Below are 25,718 nucleotides of genomic sequence, written 5' to 3' on the forward strand. Positions count from 1 at the left end.
TTAAATCATTAGAAAGAGGAGACAAAGGGTTTGAAGGTGGAGAATCGTTAAGGGTAGAGCTAAAGAATTGCAAGGATAAAAAGACCCTAATGGGAGACCTCCAATAGTTGAAAGATGTGGTCTATAAATGGTAATGGGAGATAGAAAACGCATGTCAAAAGGGCAATGTTACAAGAATCATGGGGGATTTCAATATGCAGGTAGATTGAGAAAATTAAGTTGGTGCTGGATCAGAAGAGGGGGAATTTGATGGTTTTTTAGAGCAACTCATGGTTGAGCCCACTAGGGGATCAGCTACCTGGACTGCGTGTTGTGCAATGAACCAGAATTGATTAAAGAGCTTAAGGGAAAGGAACCATTTGAGGCTAATAATTATGATATGATAGAATTCACCCTGCCATTTGAAAAGGAGAAGCTAAAGTCAGATGTATCAGTATTACAGTGGAGTAAAAGTAATTACAGAGGCATAAGAAAGGAACTTGCCAAAATTGAAAAACACTAGCAGGGATGATGGCAGAGCGGCATTGGCTGGAGTTTCTAGAAGCAATTTGGAAGGATTTATAAGCACTGGTGAGGCCTCACTTGGGAGTATCTTAAGGAGTTCTGAACCACTTACCTAAGAAAGGATCTCATGACATTGGAGAGGGTTAAAAGTAGGTTCACAAAAATGATTCCAGCATTGAAAGGCTTATCATATGAGGAGCGTTTGATTGTTCTGGGCTTGTACTTACTGGAATTTAGAAGAATGGAGGAAGATCTCTTTGAAAGCTCTCAGTAGAGTGGCTGTTTCCTATGATGAGGGAGTCTAAGAATAGAGGGACATTTATTTAGAATGGAGATGATGGGGATTTTCTTTAGCCAGTGAGTGGTGAACCTGTGCAATGTGTTGCCACAGGCAGCTGTTGACAGATTCTTGATTAGTTTGGAGAGGAAGGAAGATGGGGAGAAGGCAGGAAATTGGGGCTCTGAGAGATAATGGATCAGCAATAATGAAATGGTGGAGCAGACTTGATGGGCCATTTAGCCTAATTCTGCTCCTATACCTTATGCTCTTATGGTTACAGGAGGGGCAGGACCTACAGCTCAATGTTCTGGAGTTCCATTGATTTAGACAGAACAGGAGGGATTAAAGGGGGAGGGTGGCATTACTAGTCAGGAAAATTTCACGGCAATGCTCAGTCAGGAGAGGCTGGAGAGCTTGTCTTGTGAGGCTTTATGGGTAGAACTGAATAAGAAAGATATGACCATATTAATGAGATTATATTATAGAATACTCATAGTCCATGGTACAGAGAAGCAAATTTGTAGAGAGATTACAAAATGTTGCAAGAAACATAAGGTTGTGAGAGTCGGTGATCATAACTTTCCACATATTGATAGGGACTTTCATACTGTAAAAGAACTGGATGGGATAGAGCTTGTTAAATATGTTGAGGAAAATTTCCTTAATCAGTACATAGAAGTCCCAACTAGAGAGTGTGTAATATTAGATCTCCTATTAAGGAATGAGACAGGGCAGGTGCAGATGTTTATGTATGGGAACACGGTGCATCTAGTAATCATTATGCTATTACTTTCAATGTAATTAAGGAAAGGGTAGGTCTAGTCCTCATGTTGTGATTCTACGTTGGAAAAAGGCTAATTTTGATGATATCAGAAAGGACTGGCAAGTGTGGATTGGGACAGGTTGTTTTCTGGCAAAGGTGTACTTGGTAAGTTGGAGGCCTTCAAAAGTGAAATTTTGAGAGTATGGAGTTTGTATGTTCCTATCAGAATAAAGAACAAGGATTAAGGTTTGAGGGCCAGGAATCCCCAATGTGTTCCCTCGGACCCTGTGGGAGGTAAGTGCAGAAATTGCAGGGGCCTGAGCAAAGAAATTTATAACATCCTTAAGCCATGTGTGAGCTGCCGGAGGATTGGAGGATAGCTAATGTTTTTCTGTTGTTTAAGAAAGGCCAGGAAATTATAGGCCAGAGAGCCTGGCATCAATAGTGGGTAAGTTATTGGAAGGTATTCTGAGGGACCAGATACATAAGTATTTGTTTAGACAGGGACTGATTACGATAGTCACCATGGCTTTGAGCGTGGTAAGTCATACCTAACCAATCTTACAAAGTTTGTCAATGAAGTTACCAGGCAAGGTTAGGCAAGGCTGTGCATGTTGCCTACATGAACCTTAGGAAGGCCTTTGACAGGGGGACCCATAGGAAGTTGGTGAAGGTTCAATTGCTTGGCATTCGAGATAAAGTAGTAAGTAAATTAGATTAGACATTGGTTGTGCAGAAGAAGCCAGACAGTGGTTACCCCTCTGACTGAAAGCCTGTGACTCGTGGTGTGCCACACTCATTAGTGTTGGTACATTGTTGTTTGTTATCTATATCTATATGACTTGGATGATAATGTTGTAAACTAGATCAGCAAATTGGCAGATGACATCAAGATTGAGGGTGTAGTGGACAGTAAAGAAGACTATCAAAGTTTCCGGCAGGATATGGTCCAGCTGGTGAAGTGAACTGAAAAATGGCAGATGAAATTTAAGGCAGAGAAGCGTGAGGTGTTGCACTTTGGGGGGACCAATCAGGGTGGGTCTTATACGGTGTGTAGCAGGGCATTGAGGAATGTGGTAGAACAAAGGAATCTGGGACTACAGATCCATAATTCCTTGAAAGTGGCATCACAGAAGGTAGGGTTGTAAAGGAAGCTTTTGGCTCATTGGCCTTTTTTAAAAATTTATCTATCTATCTATCTATTTATTTATTTATTTATTTATTTAATTTTTAGAAAATTACAAAGAATAAATGTAATGATAAAATAGTAAGAAAGAGAAAAAATATTTACCCTCCCCCCACAGCCCTTGTCTAAAGAGAGAGAAAAAAGAAAGAAAGAAGAGAAAGATTGCCTGGATATCGGAGGATCCCCACATGCTCCATGGAGTTCAAAATAATTTTAATTTTAATTTTTACTTTCCCCAATTACTTTATAATTTTACCTTCAGAGGACCTATGTATTTAATTCTATCTTTTGTGGGTATGGGAGCCAAATTTTTGAAAATATATCATATTCATTTCTTAGATTGTATCTAATTTTTTCAAGTGGAATACAACTATATATCTCATTATTCCAACGATCCATAGTTAAATATAAATCAGATTTCCAAGTAACTGCAATAACTTTTTTGGTTACTGCCAATGCAATTTTTATAAATTTTTTCTGATACTTATTCAATTTAAGTTTCGGTACCGTCCTTTCAATGTCTCCTAATAAAAATAATATTGGAGTTGTACTCCAGTAATTTCTTCCAATAAAAGTCTTAGATTTATCCAAAATGATTGAATTTTAAAACAAGACCAGGTAGAATGTAAAAAAAGTACCAATTTCTTGATTACATCGAAAACATTGGTCAGACATATTTGAATTTAATCTATTTATTTTCTGTGGTGTTATATATAATTGATGTAAAAAATTATATTGTACTAATCTAAGTCGAGCATTTATTGTATTTATCATACTATCAGAACATAATCTTGACCAGCTTTTTCCATCAATTTTAATATTCAAATCAGATTCCCATTTTTGTCTTGATTTATGAATTCCTGATTTAATTGTCTGTTTTTGAATCAAATTGTACATACAGGATGTAATTTTTTTAATTTTTCCTTTTTGAATTAATATTTCTATTTCACTAGGTTTTGGCATCAACATTGTTTGACCCAGCTTTTCTCGTAAATAAGCCTTTAATTGAAAATAACAGAAAAGAGTGTTGTTTGATATTTTATATTTATTTTTTAATTGATCAAACGACATCAATATACCTCCTTCAAAACAATCACCTATATATTTAATCCCCTTTTGGAACCAATTATGTAAAAGTTTATTATCCATTGTAAAAGGAATAAGCCTATTTGGAATTAAAGTTCTTTTTGCTAATAAAGATTTCTTTATCTCATCGTCCATATTTACCTTATTCCATAAATCAATCGTGTCTTAATATAGGAGATTCTTTTTTTTCCCGTATCCATTTGGATTCCCATTTATATATAAAATCGTCTGATATATTTTCTCCTATCTTATCTAATTCTATTCTAATCCATGCCAGTTTTTCTTCATCAAAAAAAGACGCAATAAATCTAAGTTGATTTGCTTTAAAATAACTCTTAAAATTTGGAAGTTGTAACCCTCCTAAATCAAATTTACATGTCAATTTTTCCAATGATATTCTTGACATATTTCCTTTCCATCATTGGCCTTCTTAAATCAATACTTTGAGTACAGGAGTTAGAACGTTATGTTGAAATTGTTTAAGATGTCGGTGAGGTCTAATTTGAAATATTGTGTCCAGTGGGTGACCAAAACTGGAGGTGTATGCAAGGCTATGTTCTGGGTGCAGGTCAATGGTCTAGGCCAGGGGTCGGCAACGTTTATCACTGAAAGAGCCAATATGGACCCATTTCCCACAGAAAAGAAAACACTGGGAGCCACAAAATGAAATAACACTGCATACAACGGGGGTTTTTTTTGCCTTTATGCTATGTATAAACAAACTATAATGTGTTGCATTTATGAAATTGATGAACTCCTGCAGAGAAAACGAAATTACATTTCTGCATGCAACAAAAACATTTTGAACTCCGATAAAAAAGACGTTGGGTTGAAGGTTACTCCATAGTTAGCCTACCTTGGATCGAAGAATTAAAAGAAAGCGCGCACTGGCGGGTGTCAGGCATTGGCAGTTGTGATGTATATTAATAGCGATAAAAAAACACGTTGTAGCGGTGTGCTACACGCAGCGCTAAAATAAAGACTGCAGTCAAAGGTAACTTTATTCGAACTAAACAGCCTTGCTTTAAAGCCTCCCTCAACCCGTCCCCGTGGGCGTGGATGCTCCAAAAGACACATACTCACAAACCCCGTAGGCTATCTCCCTTAGCCGGAACGGTGGCTAATTGTGAGCCGGTTCGGATGTGCCAGGAAACAGTGTCTCTGCAAAGTTTTCAGATTGTACAAGATCACCATAATCTTCAAATTCCGAATTACATTTCAAAAGCTAACAAACCACGGGGAGCCGCATCACAGAGATCAAAGAGCCGCATGTGGCTCTGGAGCCGCAGGTTGCCGACCTCTGGTCTAGGCTGATTAATGGTTCAGCACAGACTAGACTGGCCTAAGGGCCTTTCTCTATGCTGTAGTGTTCTATAAGTCAAAAAATACAACATCTTTCATATTTGAACATAAGCACTGTCATCCGTTTCTTGAATCAACCTGAAAAACCTCAACAACACCTCAGGGAATATATTTTTCTTCCCTCAGTCTTGCACAGGTATTTTTACGTTTTGTGTATTGTTCAGTTTACACACAAATAAATCATGTTAATTTAAGTTTGTTAACTTATATTCCTCCTTGTCTTCTAATGTACAATGCTGTTGCTGCAAAAATCTGATCTTCTTGCATTTATAATCTTATGTATGACTGTGACAACAATAAACATGAAGTTGAACTTTCTCGCCGTAACTAGATTTCAGTTGCAAGTAACTCTGGAGTTCTTCCAGAGGGCCTTGCTACGAGGGTCAATTCCCGGCTGGGCTCCTCCATTATAAGGCAGAACTAATGCACGGCATTTATGCCTGAGAGTGCATGCAGTTGACAGTGACTTTGAAGAGCTGAGCAATTCGTATCAATTACCCTTCATTCTGAAAGTTCTAAAGTGTGGGAAAAGTCCTGTGTGGCAAGTGGATTGCTGTTCAGCAGTGTTACCAGAGCAGATGAGTTATGCACATCAGGTTGGCATTCAAAAGATAGGGAGATATGTTGACTGATTAATGTTTAAAGTCCACAATTACTAAAAACAGTGATATCCCTCATGACACTACAGTTGAGGATCATTTTCAGCCAATACAATTGCAAGTTCATGATGAGTTTCAATTGATGGAACTACAGAAGTGGGAACATGGCATTTTGATCAGTTTGCAACAGCTGGGTCTCATAACTCAGTGAGATGTTCTTCTATCATCACATCACATAAGTTCTTTCTCATTTAAGTCTGGCAATTTCAGTCCCTCACATAAAGCAGTTCTCTGAGGCAAAGGCCAGTGTGAAGCAAATGTTTGATTTTTTTATGTGACTTCAATTTCTGTACCTTTTGTTGGGTTGTTCTACAGTAACTATTGTAAGGGCCAAGTAAGCTAAGAATAATAATTGTGAGATTATTAATAATGAATAACACATGTTAATAATTAGAGGCCATACACTACAATTGCCAGAAAACATTAGAGTTATACCACAACTCTAAATATTTCACAATTACATGACCCAGTAAAATAAGGACATACAGTAATTTTTAAAGGGGGGGAGGGGGGGAGAGGGAGAGGGAGAGGGAGAGAGGGAGAGGGAGAGAGGGAGAGGGAGAGAGGGAGAGGGAGAGGGAGAGGGAGAGGGAGAGGGGGAGAGGGAGAGGGAGAGGGAGAGGGAGAGGGAGAGGGAGAGGGAGAGGGAGAGGGAGAGGGAGAGAGAGAGAGAGAGAGAGAGAGAGAGAGAGAGAGAGAGAGAGAGAGCACGCGCGCCTGTGGTATGTCAGATACCGGGTGAACGCGTAGTTTTTGGAGTACTACAAGTCTGTGTCTTTGCTGTTGCTTTTGCTCATGCCTGAGTGCTCAGTGGAGGGTGCCGATGCTTTTTTTGCTGGTGGGAGGGGGGTGATTGTTGCTTGCTGCTGCATACGTAAGGGAGGGAGGGACATTGCAAGGGACTTTGGGGTTCTAACATTTAACTGTCATTCATTCTTTGGAGCACTCCTCTGTTTTCGTGGATGGTTGCGAAGAACGAGCATTTCAGGATGTATATTGTGTACATTTCTCTGACATTAAATGTACCTTCGAAACCTTTGAATCTTACCATGTCCAGTCTTAATCAAAAATGGCAGTGGCAACTTTTCTCAGATAGGCATAGCATGGTTCATAAGATGACACCAGCGTGATTTATTTCTGCACTATGATGTATATTTTTTGCCCAAAATGAAATTGCCTTTGAACACTGGTTATGCCTTGAGAATCTGTTATGAAAAAGTAAAATAATACATAAAATGAAAACTATCTCATCTTTGAGGTCAAATAGGAATTTAAGAAAAACCATATTATTTTGTTATTTTACTATTTCCTCACAATATAAGTGCTGTCCGTTTGTGTCCAGTGGTGGACCAGTGCTGGTGACATATTTTTAGGCCTAACATTGGTGATCTGTATTCAGCTCTGTGCCAGATTATGCCTGGTACAGAAACCTCAAGCCTATTGACATGAATGATGGTTGTAGACCATGACAAAGAAATGGATAAATACTGTAAATCCCTCTTTGTAATTAATTACAATTAATTAATATTTTAATTGTTTTAAAGTGCTTTGATTATTTTTAGCAATAATCTCATTTTTGATTGTTATAAGTGCTTCAATAACATATCAAAGCCAGTGATTTGCAAGATTAGGGACATCAGAGGAGACTGAATATTAATAGGTGGCCCACCATTCAGCTTTAGGTAAACCTGGAGGAAAAGGAAGACAAGCTTTGGACTCCACTTAGAATTCCCAGCTAACATCATCGAACCTTATTCAAGCTATGAAACTTCATGCTACAAAGTCTATAGTTAGTCCAGATCTGTTCACTGGACGATGCGGTGTTTAACCGAGCACATTCATGCAAATCACAATCAGTTTTGACAGTCTCTCTTCTCTAAAGTAATGCTTAATCTGTGATATTTCCTTGGTCATACATATAATACTAACTTAAATACACACATTTTTTTTGGATAAACCTACAATGGCATCCAAAAAAAAAGAGCAGATCCAATGTGATTATTTGGAATTTGTGAGCCATTAAGGATGAACTTGTCCTTTTCATTCCACGTGACAATGAGTATAGGAACAGTGTGAGGTGAAAGATAACTGCGAGGCTGAGGGATTGGAGCAGGGGGCAGGAATTCAGATTTCTAATTCATTGGGACCTCTTTTGGGACACGTGTGACCTGTACAAAAAGGACAGGTTGCACTTAAATACCAGGGAGACCAATATCCTGGCGGGAAAGTTTGCTAAGGCTATTGGGGAGAGTTTAAACTAGAATTGCTGGGAGGTGGGAACCAAGCTGAAGAGATAGAGGAAGGGGCAGTTGACTCACAAATAGAGAAAACTTGGGAGACAATGCGAGAGGGAGGATAGGCAGGTGATAGAATAGGTATATGCTCAGAGCGATAGTTTGAGATGTGTCTATTTTAATGGGAAAAGCATCGTGAACAAAGCAGATGAACTTAGAGCGTGGATCAATACTTGGAGCTATGATGTGGTGGCCATTACAGAGACTTGGATGGCTCAGGGGCAGGAATGGTTACTTCGAGTGCCAGGCTTTAGATGTTTCATAAAGGACAGGGAGGGAGGCAAAAGAGGTGGGGGCATGGCACTGCTGATCAGAGATAGTGTCACGGCTGCAGAAAAGGAGGAAGTCATGGGGAGTTTGTCTACTGAGTCTCTGTGGGAAACAAGAAGGGGTCAATAACTCTACTGGGTGTTTTTTATAGACTACCCAACAGTAAGAGGGACATCAAAGAGCAGATAGGGAGACAGATTCTGCAAAGTTGTAATAATGACAGAGTTGGCATGGTGGGAGATTTTAATTCCCAAATATTGATTGGCATCTCCCTAGACTGAGTGGTTTAGATGGGGTGGAGTCTGTCAGGAGTGTTCAGGAAGGCTTTTTTGACACAATATGTTGATAAGCCTACAAGAGGAGAGGCTGTACTGATCTGGTATTGGGAAATGAACCTGGTCAGGTGTCAGGTCTCTCAGTGGGAGAGTATTCTGGAGATAATGATCACAATTTTATCTCCTTTACCATAGCAATGGAGAGGGATAGGAACAGAGAATTTAGGAAAGTGTTTAATTGGACTGAGGGGAGATATGAAGCTACCAGGCAGTAACTTGGAAGCATAAATTGGGAACAGATATTCTCAAGGAAATGTTTGGCAGAAATGTGGCAAATGTTCAAGGGATATTTGTGTGGCATTCTTCCAATGAGACAAGGAAAAGATGGTAGGGTACAGGAACCGTGGTGTACAAAGGCTGTTGAAAACCTAGTCAAGAAGAAAAGAAAACCATATGAAAGGTTCAAAAAACTAGGTAATGATAGAGATCTGGAAGATTATAAGGTGAGCAGTATGGAGTTTAAGAATGAAATTAGGAGAGCCAGAAGGAGCCATGAGAAGACCTTGGTGAGCAGGGATAAGGAAAACCCCAAGGCATTCAACAAGTATTTAAACAGCAAGTGGATAAGACGTGAAAGGATAGGAGCTATCAAGTGTGACAGTGGAAAAATGTGTATGGAACTGGAAGAGATAGCAGAGGTACTTAATGAAGACATTGCTTCAGTATTCACTATGGAAAAGGATCTTGGCAATTATAGGGATGACTTACAGCAGATTGAAAAGCTTGAGCATATAGACATTAAGAAAGAGGATGTGCTAAAGCTTTTGGAAAGCATCATGTTAGATAAGTCTCCGGGACTGGATGAAATGTACCCCAAGCTACTGTGGGAGGCGAGGGAGGAGATTGCTGAGCCTCTGGCGATGATCCTTGCATCATCAATGGGGACGGGACAGGTTCTGGAGGATAGGTGGGTTGAAGATGTTGTTCCTTTATTCAAGAAAAGGAGTCGAGATAGCCCAGGAAATTCTAGACCAGTGAGTCTTACCTCAGTGGTTGGTAAGTTGATGGAGAAGATCTTGAGAGGCAGGATTTATGAGAGGCATAATATGATTAGGAATAGTCAGCATGGCTTTGTCAAAGGCAGGTCGTGCCTTACGAACCTGATTGAATTTTTTGAGAATGTGACTAAACACATTGATGAAAGTAGAGCAGTAGATGTAGTGTATATGGATTTTAGCAAGGCATTTAATAAGGTTCCCCAGGCAAGGCTTGTTGAGAAAGTAAGGAGGCATGGGATCCAAGGGGACCTTTTTTTTGTGGATCCAGAATCGGCTTTGTCACAGAAAGCAAAGAGTAGTTGTAGAGGGGTCATATTCTACATAGAGGTCGGTGACCAGGGGTGTGAACTCAAGGATTTGTTCTAGGACCTCTTCTCTTTGTGATTTTTATAAATAAGGAAGTGGAGGGATGGATGGAATAGATTTGCTGATGATATAAAAGTTGGAAGTGTTGTGGATAGTGTGCAGGGTTGTCAGAGGTTACAGCGGGACACCAGTAGGATGCAAAACTGGGCTGAGAAGTGGCAGATGGAGTTCAACCCAGATAAGTGTGAAGTGGTTCATTTTGGTAGGTCAAATATGATGGCAGAATATAGTATTAATGGTAAGACTCTTGGCAGTGTGGAGGATCAGAGGGATCTTGGGATCCACGTCCATAAGACACTCAAAGCTGCTGTGCAGGTTGACTGTGTGATTAAGAAGGCATACAGTGCAATGGCCTTCATCAATCGTGGGATTGAGTTCAAGAGCCAAGAGGTAATGTTACAGCTATATAGGACAATGGTCAGACCCCACTTGGAGTACTGTGCTCAATTCTGGTCACCTCGCTAAAGGAAGGATATGGAAACTATAGAAAGGGTGCAGAGGAGATTTACAAGGAATTTGCCTGGATTGGGGAGCATGCCTTATGATAATAGGTTGAGTGAATGCTGCCTTTTCTCTTTGGAGCGACAGAGGGTGAGAGGTGACCTGGTAGAGGTATACAAGATAATGAGAGGCATTGATCGTGTGGATAGTCAGAGGCTTTTTCCCAGGGTTGAAATGGCTAATGTGAGAGGACACAGGACACAGAGGACAAGGTGCTTGGAAGTAGGTACAGAGGAGATTGCAGAGTTAAGATTTTGATGCAGAGAGTGGTGAGTGTGTGAAATGGGCGTGGAATACGATAGGGTCTTTTAAGAAACTCCTGGATAGGTACATGGAGGTTAGTAAAATAGAGGGCTATGGGTAACCCTAGGTAAGTTCTAAAGTAAGTACATGTTTGGCACAGCATTGTGGGCCGAAGGGCTTGTACTGTGCTGTAGGTTTTCTATGTTTCTATTCCACCCAAACATTCAAAACGTATTCCTTGCAGATCTTAATGTTATAATTTGCATTGGAAATAGGCTATTTTTCTTGAAAAGAAATGCTAATGGGTTGGTTAAGAACTCATTTAATGGCACTGCAGTATGGTTCCTAACAGAATTTTATTCTTGTTGCATTTCAGCAGATGTAATATGGGATACCATATCATCTAAATGCCAAAAGATCGACAGCTTGTTTCTGAGAGAATAGTTGAGTGAAATCAGTTTTAACCATGCAAGCAATGACCCATTAGAAATGCCTGGAATTAAAGTAAATCTCTTGCCATCCTTTGTTATCAGAATCAGATTTAATATCACCAGCATATGTCAACTTCACGGCAGCTTTGCAATGAAATATTTGATAGAGAAAAAACTGAGTTATATTAAGTATATATTTATATGTGTCTATTAAATAGTTTAAGTAATGCAAAGAAATAGAAATAGAAAAGTACTGAGGTAGTATTCATGGGGTTCAATGTCCATTTGGAAATCGCATGTCAGAGGGGAAGAAGTTGTTCCTGAATCACTGAGTGTGTGTCTTCAGGCTTCTGTACCTCCTCCCTGATGGTTACAGTGTGAAGAGGGCATGTCCTGGGTGGTGGAGTTGACAGATACTGCCTATGCAAGCTGATATAAATGTAATGTTCCCGCTTTATAGTTTCATAATGTAAAACTCATCATGAACTTGTAATGGTTTGTTATTTTATTGGCTTAAAATGACCCTCAACTGTAGTGTCATGAGGGTTATCACAGATTTTAAAGATTGTTGACTTTAAATATGAATCAGTCAGCACATTTCCCCATATTTACAAAGCCAGCTCGATGTGCATAACTCATCTGCTCTGGTTACACTGCTGACTGTTGATGCTGAACAATAATCCACTTGCCACGCAGGACTTTTCCCATACTTTTATTCCTAAACTTTCCCAGTGAAGGGTAATTGATTGCAAATTGCACAGCTCTTCACTGTCACTGTAAGCTGCATGAACTCTCAGACACAAATGCAATGCATTTGTTAAACCATAATAGAAGACCACACAATTATTTTAACTTAAACTTGCAAGCGCCTCAGTGCTTGATTACCGTTGTGGAAGGAGGGGCTGGATAAAATATTTTAAAATCCCACATGCTCCACTCCAGGGGCTCCAAAAAGCATTTCAGTATAGTTCACTTACCTCTTCTTGCTATCTCTCTTTGCTGACTTCTCCAGAACTACCCTGCGCCTTAAATAGTCATTCTGAAATTCACTGGATCTTGCAGTGTGTTCTTTAATCAAGTCTGTGGTTTTCTTGTGGTGTTTCTTCACCAACTCCTTCATTTCTTTGTAATGTTTCTTTTGAAGTTTCACAAATGCCTTCTGTTGTCGCAACTCTTCCACGGTCTGGGCTTCCACTTCTGCAGAGGTTTATACAAAACCATTTTATCATGTTAAATGCTTTCCACCTTCATTAAGTGCCTTAGTGCAAATTCCCAGTTTGCTGAATAAACCAATCACCACATTGTATCCCTGGAGAGAGCTTTGTAATAATGAGATTTACTTCGAGCACGTGAACACATGAAGGCGAGATTCTTTGCAGGTCCAATTAGAAAGAGCAGGATTGTATGACTAATTGGGCAACTCTCTCAAAGCACAGTAGGGGTTAAGATGAGCTTCTTCCGTCCTAAATCATTCTTATAATGAAGAAATAATCATACATATTTGCATTCACTGAAGTAGCATTTTAAAGTTACTAACTTTTTCTCAAAATCTTTACAAACTTAAACATGTCCTTTGAAGTCTTGCACAGGATGTTATTCATTGAACTATATTCTTGCCGTCACTGTGCAAGGCATCAACAGATTAAAGATATATAGTGATCACAGTTCGCATGTGCTTTAACTTTGTCTTCGTAGATTTCCTAAACCTCTATGCATGCAATATATATTTGTGAATACTTTTCTCTCAAAACTGCTTCAACACTGAGCATACAGCTTGAGCAATTTGCAGAGTGGATATGAATTAAGCATGCACAATTTCTACTGATGACAGAAATTTATTTTGCCTTCTAATGTCACAGTGCTTCAGCGGCGCAGCTAGTTTAGCTGTACCTTCACAGCTCTGACATCACCAGCCTGTCTGCACGCAGCTTGTATGATCTCCCAGTGATTGCATGAGTTTCCTTTGGGCGCTTGGGATTCTTCCCACATCCTAAAGATGGGAAGATTTGCAGGTTAATTGGTAGGTAAATTGCTCATGCGGTGTGGGTGACTGGTGGAATTTTGGGGGAGAGGAACAGAATGTAGGGAGAATAAGAAAAAAGGAGATTAATGCAGGGTGAATATAAAATGTGTGGTTAATAGTGCATTTTTGATGGGGCAAAGGTGCTTTGGTGCTGTATCACTCCATGACTCGATTTGTCTTCCTACTCTTGGGTATTTAAAAAAATCTAGAACCTTGAACAGATGTGGAGTGACAAGTGACTTTCCTTTAACATAATAAAATAGTGCCTTTAGATGCATTAAAATAGCTCGACAATTTTCTGCCTCGATGTACATACACAGGTGATAATATTTTGAAGATGGATCCATAATCATTAAGTACGCTTTTTATGTATCATATTTTTACTTAAAATGCCTACAGTTGATGGAAAAACCTTTTCTTATTCATTTTGAAAGAAAAAACTCAATGAAGTAAAGAGGGTGAGTGGGCCACCAGCGCACAACTTCATTGTCACAGAATTGATACATAATCTCTCTCTTTTTGCCCACAACTAAAAAGACTGTATCTTTTTTTTATCAGATGGAAAATGTCCATTTATTAAACGTCATTATCATATACCATATGTAGATTTGGTCGTTTACCACATGCATGTTTGTTAAATCGCTTTTTTATCTGCCATATGTACTTTCTCATACAGTAGGTAAACCTTTTTATTGAATCTGCGCTGTCTAATTTGTAAATATGTTAGTTTGAATACATACAATTAATTTAGAACATTTCCACTATGAATTTTAATATGCACTCAGTAAGTATTCGGTTTGCTACTCTGCCTCTAATTTCCTTTTCTTACTTTATCAGGAGGTTTCTGAGCTGCAACTTTTTAAATGCCACACAAAATTTTAATAACTTACCGGACAAGACACTTTGAACAAGATCTTCTGCTTTACCAGTTGCTTTGACTGTGGCTAATACATGAAAAGAGACTTTTGATTAATAGATGCTTCATAAATTGTTGGTAAAAGCTTATTTCCTGATGGTTTTTCAGCTGCAAAAGTCCATTAAAAATACTTACCTGGGGCTGGTTGAATCTGGGTAGCTTGTGTGGAGGGTTTGGAGGTTAGACCAGGCGTGGGACTCACACCGTTTTCTGCTGGAGCAGGCTTCGGGTCAGCATTAGGTTCTGTAGGAACTTCACCAGGTTCAGCCTGGGAGAAAGATGCAAAAGGTTACCTATCTTTCAGAACAAAGGAATCCACCAATCACACTGGAAACTGCCTGAAAACAAGTTCATTACATTTTGGTTTAGGAAAAACCTGCAGGATTCTGGAAAAGCACCCCAAACTGGCAGAAGCTCCAAACATAAAACGATGCCACATTACACAATGCTCATTGGTAATATTTTGCTCATGAGAAAGAACAAGTTGGTAATATTCATCTCAAATAAAGCTGTCTGGATAAAGCTGACAGGACGGCACCCCTGTCCTGCTGCAAAACCTGTCAGCACGGTTGTGATATCCAAGTTTTTGAAACACGCTTCAACATTCTATATCCTGTAAATCGCTCCTTCACTGCTTCTTTTGGTAGCTTTACATTGGCGACAGCTGAATGCTGGATATATTGCCAAATCTACAGTAGCTAAACTACATCCACACATTTCAATGTCCTTTAAAACAAAAACTCGCCAGTTCTCTATAGGCAGCGCAGTTCCTGTGATGGCTAAACTCTGATGACCAGTTACCATGGCGCCTGACTGAGTGGTCCTGTGTGCTTGGATTTGATCCTCAGGCAGCTTTCCCCTTGCTCCTCGATGGTAATTACAGGCAATGAGCAAGAAATAAAATAAAGCTCCTGCAAACTGTTATCTAGTCCTTCAGTGCTGGGACTTTTGATTAAATTTCATAGGCAGAAATAGCTCAGATAAATCTGTCATTTTATGATGCATGGCCGAATGATTAATTGTATATTTATCAGAGATTAACAGCAAAGCCATTTTTATATACTTGCAAAAGAGAAAAGGTCAACTCACGAACATTACATTGCTGTCCATTTTATGCCCTTCTCCCTGATACCTACCCTGATTCTTTTTAACAAGCTTAATGTTCTGGAACAAAGGAGATATTGCTGACATCTGCAACTTAATTTGGAAATGAAATAATAGTAGATGATTGAATATATAAAGTTATTTTTATTTAGGACGACACAACCCTTTAAATGCTTTCTACAGTTCAGGTAAATCAATTTCAGATTGGCTTCAGCTTTTACTGCTTAAACAATTTGAGAACAGTCTCCAAAATTAATGTTTTTTTTTGGGGAGTAGGAATTGGGAAACAGTTAGGATGTTGTGGCTTTACCAATGAGATGGTTTGATATTCTGCTTTTTATCTGATTTATTTTCCTCAGAGGCACCAGGCCTCATACACTTCCACTGGTGGTGTTATAAAAATAAGCAGTGGCTACTTTACCCTGTAATAAAATGCCATGGAACGGTTATGGTTTCATAACCCCTCCACCAAAAAAAAAAATCACAGTTTTTAACTTGAACCCGGATCTGGGATCCCAGTATCTTCAGATCTAAGGAGTGTGTTATGAAGAGGGATTATATTGTACCACCATTGAACTGAACAGTACAGGCAGGACCTGCAAACAGGCATGCATGGAAAGACTGGGGTAAGGTTTCCAGAGGGTCTTTTGGCATCCTAGCAACAGTGGATGAGTTCAGAGAAGCATTTTTAAATTACGATACGATTTATATTAAAACGATGCTGTGAGCTGTTAGTTGGGAACACCCTGCCTGAGAGGATGAGAATATATGAACTTATATGAATATATGAATAGATGAGCCTATAGAACAGCAACTGCCATAGAAGAACTAGGTACATATTTCAAAAGGGAATAATTCTAAAAGAAAGCAGTGGAAGGAGCACAGGACATTAGTTCGCTGTTGCAGTGGCCTGAAAGTGATCCATCTGCACTACCTCAGAACCTGTTTGATGTAAAAACCCTGAGAACACACCTCATTACTTGATCAGCCAGACCTGGACTTCAAACCGACACATTTAAATGAGTGAAGTTTGCTATTTGGTAAAACAGCTGTGTACGCACATAAGCTCAACGGTTCTATCACATTTGCACAGAGTACTAGAAGCTCCACATTTATATAGTAGCTGGCAACAAACAAATGGCTGAAGGGACTCAGTGGGTCAGCAGCACTGGTGGGGTGACTGAGCTGTCGGCATTTCAGGTCAAGACCTTCTATCAGGACCTGCAAATGCTGGTATCTGGAGCAACAGACAAAATGCTGGAGGGACTTGGTAGGTCAGGCTAAATCAGTGGACAAAAATAGACAGTCAACATTTCAAGTTGAGACCCTTCATCAGAACAGTCAGCCTTGGCTATATAATATTACCAGCTCCATCTAGTCACCTATCCCCAGATTCCATTAACCCTAACCCAAATGTCCACTGTCACACAGTCTTATTCTCCCCTAACTAATTGAAAACCAGACCCTTTATTACATAATGGGATGATTCCAGTCCATCAGTCAGATAGCCTTTTACACTACTGTTAATGTAAAAACAGTGGGTTTATTTTTTTGCTTTAAGCGCTCTATCAGTAATGTCCCGGTGACCAAGAGCACTGGAGACTCCAGAGCAATCTTGGAGGAACTGCCAATCCTAAACAGCCTTCTGGAGTTGGTGTTTGGAACACAACACTGCTGGCCATGCCACTCTGCGGCCTGCTTCACGAACAGGTGAATAACACATTTCGCATCCAGTTTGGCATAAACGTACATAGCAAGTCACCAACCATGTCGCAGTGCTTGAAAGGTCAGCAAGAAAATAGACTTCTATATGTTAAGTAGAGGATCAAGACAATTATTCAATGAATACAGATTTTCAAAAGCAACAGACTCCCCAGACACCATAGAATAGGCTGGGATACTCACAATTCCAAGAGCTGATCTGTCTTCTTCTGGTTGCTGGTTGTCAGCCAGGTTGTGATCCAATTTAATGGTGGTCATTGTTTGAGGCATCTCATCACCCCCTGGCATTGCATGCATGGCCTTTATCAAAATGGGGGAATTCTGAAGTGTTTTTCCAGTCTCTTTTCAAAAGCTCTGAGTCACCAAAATTCTTCAGTTATCATTAGAGCTATTGAGTCATGTTTCCTGGCAACCACCAGAAGTAGTCTTTCTAGCCAATCACCTATCACAAATCATCTTCAAGAGGCTTTTTAACATACCTCACTGGTCTATGGATACAACTATAAAAGCAGGTGCAGCTAAACCTCCTCAAATAATAGGTAAATTTAACAAAACGAGTTGCAGTGACACAGTGCCTTTCACAGACTCTGAAGCCCGTAAGTGTGTTTCAGTGAATACAGCACTGTATTCTGCTGCACTGCCACACTAAAGCCTGCAGCAACCAATTTGCACACATCAAGCTCACCCGAGCAGAATATTTGTACTATCGAGGAAGTTAAGTTTTGAACAGGATAACTCCACGACGATAATTTGAAATAGTTTCATGCGCTATTTCACATCTGTCCCAGGAGAGGATAAGGACTCTGATCACTACCCTATCTAAATGAGGACACCCGAGACAGTGCGCTATACCGCTATACCGGAATGCCCATCTAGACCTTTGTGTTCAATTCTATAGAAGGGGCTCAGGCCCTTCAAACTGGAATTGCACTGTACTGTAGCTCTAGCAAAAGCTACCCATTGATTAGAAACTCTGAAGAGGGGGTTGCTTATTTGCTTATTCTGATTATTAATGATAATTGAGCAGTGAGCTACGTTTTAAGCAGAAATAAGAAATAACATTCCTAATTCTCCAAATGAATGGCATGAGAACAACTGGCCCTCAGGCTTACCCACTTGCCCTGTGAAGGGAGACAACATGACACAATCACGTTGTGACATAATAACGTTGACTGCTCGTTTCCACGGATGCTGCCCGACCTGCTGAGTTCCTCCAGCTTGTTGTACGTGTTGCTTTGACCCCAGCATCTGCAGTGTACTTTGAGTTTATGACACAATCGAAGGTTGACATTTATATAGTATGCTTAATCTTTACTCAGCACCACACTGACAATTAAAACACTGTGCGTGGAGTCATCACGTGATCCTTCCTACTGGTGGCAGATATTGTGAAGGAACATAGCAAGATTATGACCTGCTGGATAGAGCTGGGTGGTGGCTGGTAGCCAGAGGTCCTTGCTTTGAGCAATGCACTGCAGTTTGGGTGGAGGAGAACTGACCTTGAGCACTTTTGCAAGGTTATTAAGATCTACACTGGATCCGGGTTGGGCCTTTATTTGTGGCTTTCATTTCTTCCCAACTGATGGATGCCAACAACCCAACTGGCAGGTGTTTCTGTTCCCTTCTAGTTCATCGACCATTTCGATATCTCAGACACTGTTTAAACATGGACTCACACCATGCCGCTCTTGATCTTACAGTCTGGTGACCAAGATGTGGATGATTTCCACCAACATTTTCAGCCGTGAGCCACCTCCCCTTTAAGTGTTGGCCAGGGTTCCATTTTCTTTTTCTGCTTAGCTACCACTGCCAATTACACCTAACAACAGCATCACCACTATGACCAGCAACGGCAGAGTTACTGTAGCTCTGACAGGCACTCCAGAGTAATGAAGTTGCAGCAGGAACTTGACATCTCAGATAAATCTGGGACTCACAATGTTGGAGTCTCATTAACGTCACCAGTTTTTATGAATTGTACACAAATTGCAACATCTAATAGAGTACACACGACCAGACTGCAGGGCACCTTCTATCCCACTGATATAAGCATCTTGCAGGGTCTTCTTGCTTGATGAAGAGCCAGTCTAGCTTGTCATTGGCCTTGCAGTTTATTTAACTACCTGCACTGCAGTTTCACTGTAATTGCATCGCTATTTTCTGTGATATACTAGCTCAATATACTTACGTTTGAAATTACCTGTTGACATGGCACGCAAAACAAAGTTTTTCACCGTGCCTTTTGTACATGTGATAATAACAAAACAATTGCCATTTTCTGCATATATCTTCATGTGTCCTCATACTTTAACTGATTGTTTTAAGTCACAGTCAGCTTCTCTTTCCCAGAATCCCAATTACACAATGTACACAGAGTCCCAACTGCACTATGGATGCAATTGGGATTGGTTGATCACGGTGTTACGTACCAGTGGGTATCTTGTACTTGTCACGTGACAGTGGTGTTGAAGATATGCTGGACCTAAGGTAGTGGTCTTGTGGTGGTGGAGTGACATTATTTTCCCACCAGTAGAGGTCATGTGACAGGTTTTTTTGTACAGGGTATAAAAAGAGGACCCCTCCCTGTGAGGAGGGGCAGTTTGTGGCTGGATTTGCCATTTTGACTCCATGCCACTGCGTGGTCCAATATTATGACGCAGTTTGGTTGAAAGGTGGAGTTTTGTTTAATGCCTAAAGTTTAAAAGGTCATTGCTGGCAGTTTCTTTATAATATTGCCAGTTAAAAATCAGTGGAGAGTGAAGATTGGAGTTCGGGAGCTAAAAGATCGCGGAAAGTCGGTTTCGACTGTGAAACAGGTTCGGCCCTGTTTGATCCTCATTCGGAAGGAATTCGTTGGCTGTGCCTGTGTTAACCCCTGCAAATAATAGCAGAAAGGGTTGGGTACAGTTTTCTAAAGGAAAGGTCAGTGCCTTTAAGCCAATTCATTTTCATCTTCATAAATTCTCCGGGAAAAGTATAGTTCGACTGGGAACTGCAACAACACGATGTGAAAGAAAATTTAAATCGTCTAAAAAGTCTCTCTTATGAACTGTAAGCATTTTGAACTTTTGCAGTACTACTTTGAAGAACTATTTTTGCAACATCGCTTTAAGAACTGTTTAAGCTGCTGCTCAACAGCTGATTTCCGATTAAGTTAGTTGTTTGTTTACTTTTGGAGGTTTGTTTTTCAGTGTTTAATAAATGTTTTATTTGTAATAAAAAACCCTGCCTCACTTATATATTTATTGTTGCTGAATCTGTAACAACGGTCAGAATGTTGCACATAAACTAGATTTTCCAACTGGCACTTAAGGAGCAGCCTTGCGCTGTAGAAATTAAAACCATCTTCAGCTGATTAATGGATCTGAAGAATGACTCTGCATGAAAATGAATTGTCACCTTAGTGTTTGTGCAAGCTTGCCAACGACTGACTGCTTCAATTTATAGTTCCCTTCCAATAGAAGAGAGAGAATTTTAAAAGGCAATTAACTAAACTTGCTTCACTGGTCTTATTCATATGTCAGTAAATGTCTCATGAAAATATGATCCTAAACAGCAATTATAAGTCTGAAGTGAGGATGTTGGTGTTGGCTTGCACAATGTCTGGGAAGGAACATTTATGCCTCGTGAGACCTGATGTTGACTTCAGTTCTGGCAGTTATGAAAGCTTTCCTTTGCTTGATAAGTTTCTTGTAAAATTCAAACATATTTAGAAGTACCAATCCTTTGTACCAATATTTAGAAGTAGCAATCACAGCCCTGCAGCATTCAACTTTATGCATTAATTAGCAAAAGACCAGTAATCCTTCATCCAGAGGTCTGGTGTGGTGAATGCAAATCCAAATGACATGTTTTTTGAAAGAGGGTATAAAAGCCAGAGATGAGGAATATTACTTAAACAACAAATTTATTTTGTCTGTACTGCATGAACAAAGGAACTTGGTGCAGACACTAAACCATTGATATTACAACTTGGCATATCAGAGAAAAAGCACAATTGCATTGCTCCAAAATCCCTCCATCATTTTGACAGCGGTGTTAGCCAGTTACAATGCAGTTTAACACCTTCGTTAAGATGTAATAAAGATAAACATATTATGAGTGTGCCGTTACATTCTGAAATATCTCATTCTCTGCTTGTAACATCCAATTATAATCAGATCCCATCCTCCAGCAGCCCGTCCACCTATTCACTTACTCAATTGCCTTCAGTGCCAAATGGATTTCAGTTCCAAATATTAATTACATCGCACTGAAATCTACTCAGATGCAAGATTTGGCATACAACCATCTTGCTTCATTTCATTGGGGCTATGACAATCTTGTCTCACTAAGTCTATTCAACTCACCTTTTACTCTGACTGACCCCATGACTGCGGCCATTGCGCCAATCACTATCAAACATTTGCAGTAACTGCTTTCCGTCCACTAACCACTTCTTTGACCATCACTGGACACCCCCCAAACATCAACTCCTCCCCTCTGAACAGCATCAAATCCCCACCCGACTATATAGACTCCCGATGGTTACAGGACTCTCCAAATTCTGTGCAAATTGCATTCCTGCATAATCAGGCTCTCTTCTGCAACGGCAATGCTTCCCTAAGCCAAAGAACGCTCTTTGATTAAGCCTGCTTCAGCCACACAATCCACCCTCCCCTCAACCTTTTAATGATCTCCTTTCCAACACGTTACCCCACTCTCATAAGCATCTGTCCTATGATGGAGGTTTCCATTTGATGGATCTCCAAGTCTACAAGGTTGCTGGCCACACTTAAGGATTCCTGCATTAATCTTTTCTTAATATTACTGAAATCTATTGATCTAACAACATGAGGTACCCACACAACTGCAGAGAACTCATCCCCGGGTTAAAATTCAAGCCATTGGTAGCTGCTTTAAACCCATTGTTAAACAAGATGAAAGCGTTCCTTACATCTTTCTTTTCTTCTTCCTCGTCCTCTAAAGTCAGAGCCACAAGCTGCTGAGCTCTCTGCTCCATCAGATTCACATACCGAATTGGATTAGACAGGGCTTCAATCACATCTGTAACAGTAAACGAAATCGAACCATAAAAGTTTGCAAGAGTTACAGAAGGTCCTCAGCAGCCTGGGTAAGAGGCGAGAAGTTTATTGAACCACAATTACATAAAAAGACTTTTAAGTGGATGGCAATATATTTTAAATGCCTTTATATTATTTGCAATTAAAAATAAAAATTAGATATTATTTTGATCAGCAGCAATGTTGTTAGGTTTATTCATCACTGGATTCAGCTGAATCAAAGAATAAAGCTGCTTGCTTTTACCTGCAAAGGTATCAGGGACATAATCCTTAACCTCAATATAGACGAAGATTGCAGGGAGCATCAGTGGCACATTCCGTTCATTCCTCAGGCAGATGTAGCGGTAGCCTAAAACATTTCAGACAGCCAGCATCACAGAGAGGAATTGGTAAACTCATAGCAGAAGAAACATAGCAAAGCTATAACATAATACAGGCCCTTTGGCCCATGATGCTGTGCCCAACATGTACTTTAGAAATTACCTCGGGTTACCCATAGCCCTCTTTTTTTCTAAGCTCCTTGTACCTATACAGGAGTCTCTTAAAAGACCCTATCATATCCACCTCCACCATCATTGCCGGCAGCCCATTCCATGCACTCATCACTCTCTGAGTAAAAAACTTACCCCTGATATCTCCTCTGTAACTGGTTCCAAGCACCTTAAAACTGTGCCCTCTCATGTTAGCCATTTCGTCCCTGGGAAAAAGCCTCTGACTATCCACATGATCTATGTCTCTCATCATCTTATACATCTCTATCAGGTCACCTCTTATCCTCTGTCGCTCCAAGGAGAAAAGGTCAAGTTCACTCGACCTACTCCCCAATCCAGGCAACATCCTTGTAAGTCTCCTCTGCACCATTTCTATAGTTTCCACATCCTCCCTGTAGTGAGGTGACTAGAACTGAGCACAGTACTCCGAGTGGGGCCTGACCAGGGTCCTATATAGCTGCAACATTACCTTTCAGCTTTTGAACTCAATCCCACCGCTGATGAAGGCCAATGCACCGTACACTTTCTTAACCCCAGAGTCAACCTGCGCAGCAGCTTAGAGTGTCCTATGAGCTCGGACCCCAAAATACCTCTGATCCTCCACACTGCCAAGAGTATGGAGGATCAGAGAAGTTAGCAATAATCACAGGAATGGAAACATGCACTGTTCTTACCTGGACGAATAGCTTGTACAGGCAGTATTCTGTGCCCTATAAATTTACCTCCTTCTTCATAGACAGCCATTCTCAAGGAAGATAATGATGGCAGCACAACCTGAAGAAGTAAAAACACAAGTCACGACAGCACTGAAAATTAGTAAGATATCTGAAACCATGTCAAATTAAATTTATAAATGTTTGATAATGTTTTTTGTTAAAAATATTTCCAAAAGCACATTGGACTTTATTCTAATTTATCCCTCAATATTTATAACAGTCACACCATCACACCCCATTTACTAAAGAGGCCATGAATTTCCACAAGGTGAATACCTCAACTGTGGGGAGGACATATGAGCTGTTTACCTTTAAGCAGTACACACTGTCAGGCATTTTCAGTGGGTGCCCAGCAAATGCTGCACTGTCCTGCAAAATGAAGAGGAAGGAAGCATGGAGCCCGGGGGCAATGAGGCAGGGCTTGAAGAATAGGAAGAGCAAGAGACTTAGAGGAAGGGGACTTCCACTAAGAGAACGTCGCTGCAAACAGACAGATGGAGGAGAGAAGCTTTGCTGGCACTGGTCAAATACGAGTCCCTGATAAAGAGCTACTTCTCCTAAGGAGCCTGAAAGTTCACGGTACCAATTTGAGTCAGGTGACCTTCTCCACATCCGAGCTTCTACCACTGACAGCGAGGCTGCGGCGGCTCTACTCTGCTGTGCTGAATTAATTACCCAGATTAAGATGGGGTGAGAGGGTAAAGGGCAGGAGTGGACAATGCCCACTGAATAATTATCCAGCTTCCACTTTTCCCAGAAGTATTAAATAACCTGTTAAAGAAAATAAACACATGGATGATAATTAGCAAACAATTCCACAGCAGCGGGTCTCTGTGGCGCCAGGTGATGCAGTGAGGTTTATAAAATTGTGAGTGATATAGACAGAGCCTCTTTTTTTTTGCCCATGGTGAGGTGTTGAAAACTAGCAGGGACTAGTTGAAGGTGAGACCAGTGAAATTTAAAAGAAGTCTGAAGGGTAAGCTTTTCACACAGCGGGTGGTGGTGTTTACCTGGAATGAGCTACCAGAGGTGGTGGTAAAGGCAGCTACAATAACAATATTTAAAAGCCATTTAGATGGGTAATTGGAAAGGCATAGAGGGATGTGGGCTTAACACAAGCAAATAGGATTAGTGTATGTAGCCAGCATGGCCAAGGTGGGAGGAAAAGGCCAGTGTCTAGGCTGTACTTTGTTTTATTTAGCAATACAACACTTTGACAGGCCCTCCCGGCTCAACGAATTGGCACCATCCAATTATACCCATGTGATAATTTAACCTGCTAGCCCCTTCATCTGGGGAACGTGGGAGAAAACCAGAGCAGCTGGAGGAAATCCATGCGGTTACAGGAAGCAGATATAATCCCCCTGGAGTCAGAGGCGGAATTGATCCTGGGTCGCTGGAGCTGTAAGAGCATTACGCTAACCACCCTGCTGCCTGCAGTCTTTTATTATGATCCTGTATGATCCCACAATTCTTTCATAAAAGTAAGCAAGTATCATAAGGCGCTACTAAATGAAAAATTGACACTGAAGCACACAGGGGAAATTTCCGGAGAGGTAACAAATATTTTGGATAGTTCTGAAAGAAGAAGAAAGAACCAGGAACTACCAAGAGTTGGTGAAGGAGTTGCTGAATTTATGGCAACACTCCCTCCAATTCTTTTTGCCTCTGTGTAGACCAACCATTGCACTGAGCAGGAAGTTTATACACAGCCTGAAAACTATGCAGCACTTTAGATGTTTTTTTAATGAATATTTTAATGAATATTATGAATATTTTGAATGAAAATTGAAAAATATCACATACTTTTCATTTTATTTATTAATTGGTATGTAATGAAATGTAGCACGTCAAAGAAAATCATTCACATTCCGTGAGCTTTTTTGAGCTGCACCCAATTCCAGTTGTGCCGCAGCACAGGCTATGAATGTGGGAGTGTTTCATTTACTGGAGCAGTTCAGGGACAACACAGCTGCAAGGATTGCATTTAAAATAGCAGGTGTAAGGAGGGGAGTGAAGAGATCTCAATGGGGGTTGGGAGGTCACAGAGAGAACAAAGGGGAAGAGGACATTGAGTTCTTTGAAATAATGATAAGAATCTTAAAACCTGGGCATTATTTAATTGAAAGCTCATGGAGGTGCAAAGCCATGAGAACAAGCTGAGGGGGTGGATGGGATATGGTGCAAGTTTAATCTTGGACACCGAGTTTTGGACAATTTCAAGTTCATGGATCGTGAGAGACAGTAAAAGAGCCAAGACAGTGTTGGGAATAAGGAGTTACAGACATTGGCACACAAACTAATTGAAGTCGAGTCAATTGGTCAGCTATGTTCTGGCTCAACAGCCTGAAACAAATGCCTGCACAGCTCTTGTGCAATTGAACTCTTAATCCAGTCACTGAAAT

The 25,718-nt window shown here is 40.3% G+C and overlaps 1 protein-coding gene across 10 annotated transcripts in view; it reads right to left on the reverse strand.

Moving 5' to 3' along the window:
• The window catches only part of LOC132403025 (1-phosphatidylinositol 4,5-bisphosphate phosphodiesterase beta-1), a 1,013,243-nt gene that overhangs the window by 124,009 nt on the left and 863,516 nt on the right, over positions 1-25,718 (reverse strand). For all 10 annotated transcript variants that reach the window (XR_009515160.1, XR_009515161.1, XR_009515162.1 and 7 more), the window contains 6 exons: positions 23,272-23,371; positions 22,351-22,455; positions 21,980-22,089; positions 14,353-14,485; positions 14,192-14,245; positions 12,256-12,475 (listed from right to left, as the gene is read on the reverse strand). Coding sequence is in view for 7 of the 10 variants with exons in the window: in XM_059986239.1 (XP_059842222.1) it covers positions 12,256-12,475; positions 14,192-14,245; positions 14,353-14,485; positions 21,980-22,089; positions 22,351-22,455; positions 23,272-23,371 (722 nt within the window). In the remaining 3 variants the exon portion in view is untranslated. The remainder of the gene's footprint in view (positions 1-12,255; positions 12,476-14,191; positions 14,246-14,352; positions 14,486-21,979; positions 22,090-22,350; positions 22,456-23,271; positions 23,372-25,718) is intronic.

This window comes from Hypanus sabinus, chromosome 12 (assembly GCF_030144855.1).
Source record: "Hypanus sabinus isolate sHypSab1 chromosome 12, sHypSab1.hap1, whole genome shotgun sequence".
Classification (NCBI taxonomy): domain Eukaryota; kingdom Metazoa; phylum Chordata; class Chondrichthyes; order Myliobatiformes; family Dasyatidae; genus Hypanus; species Hypanus sabinus.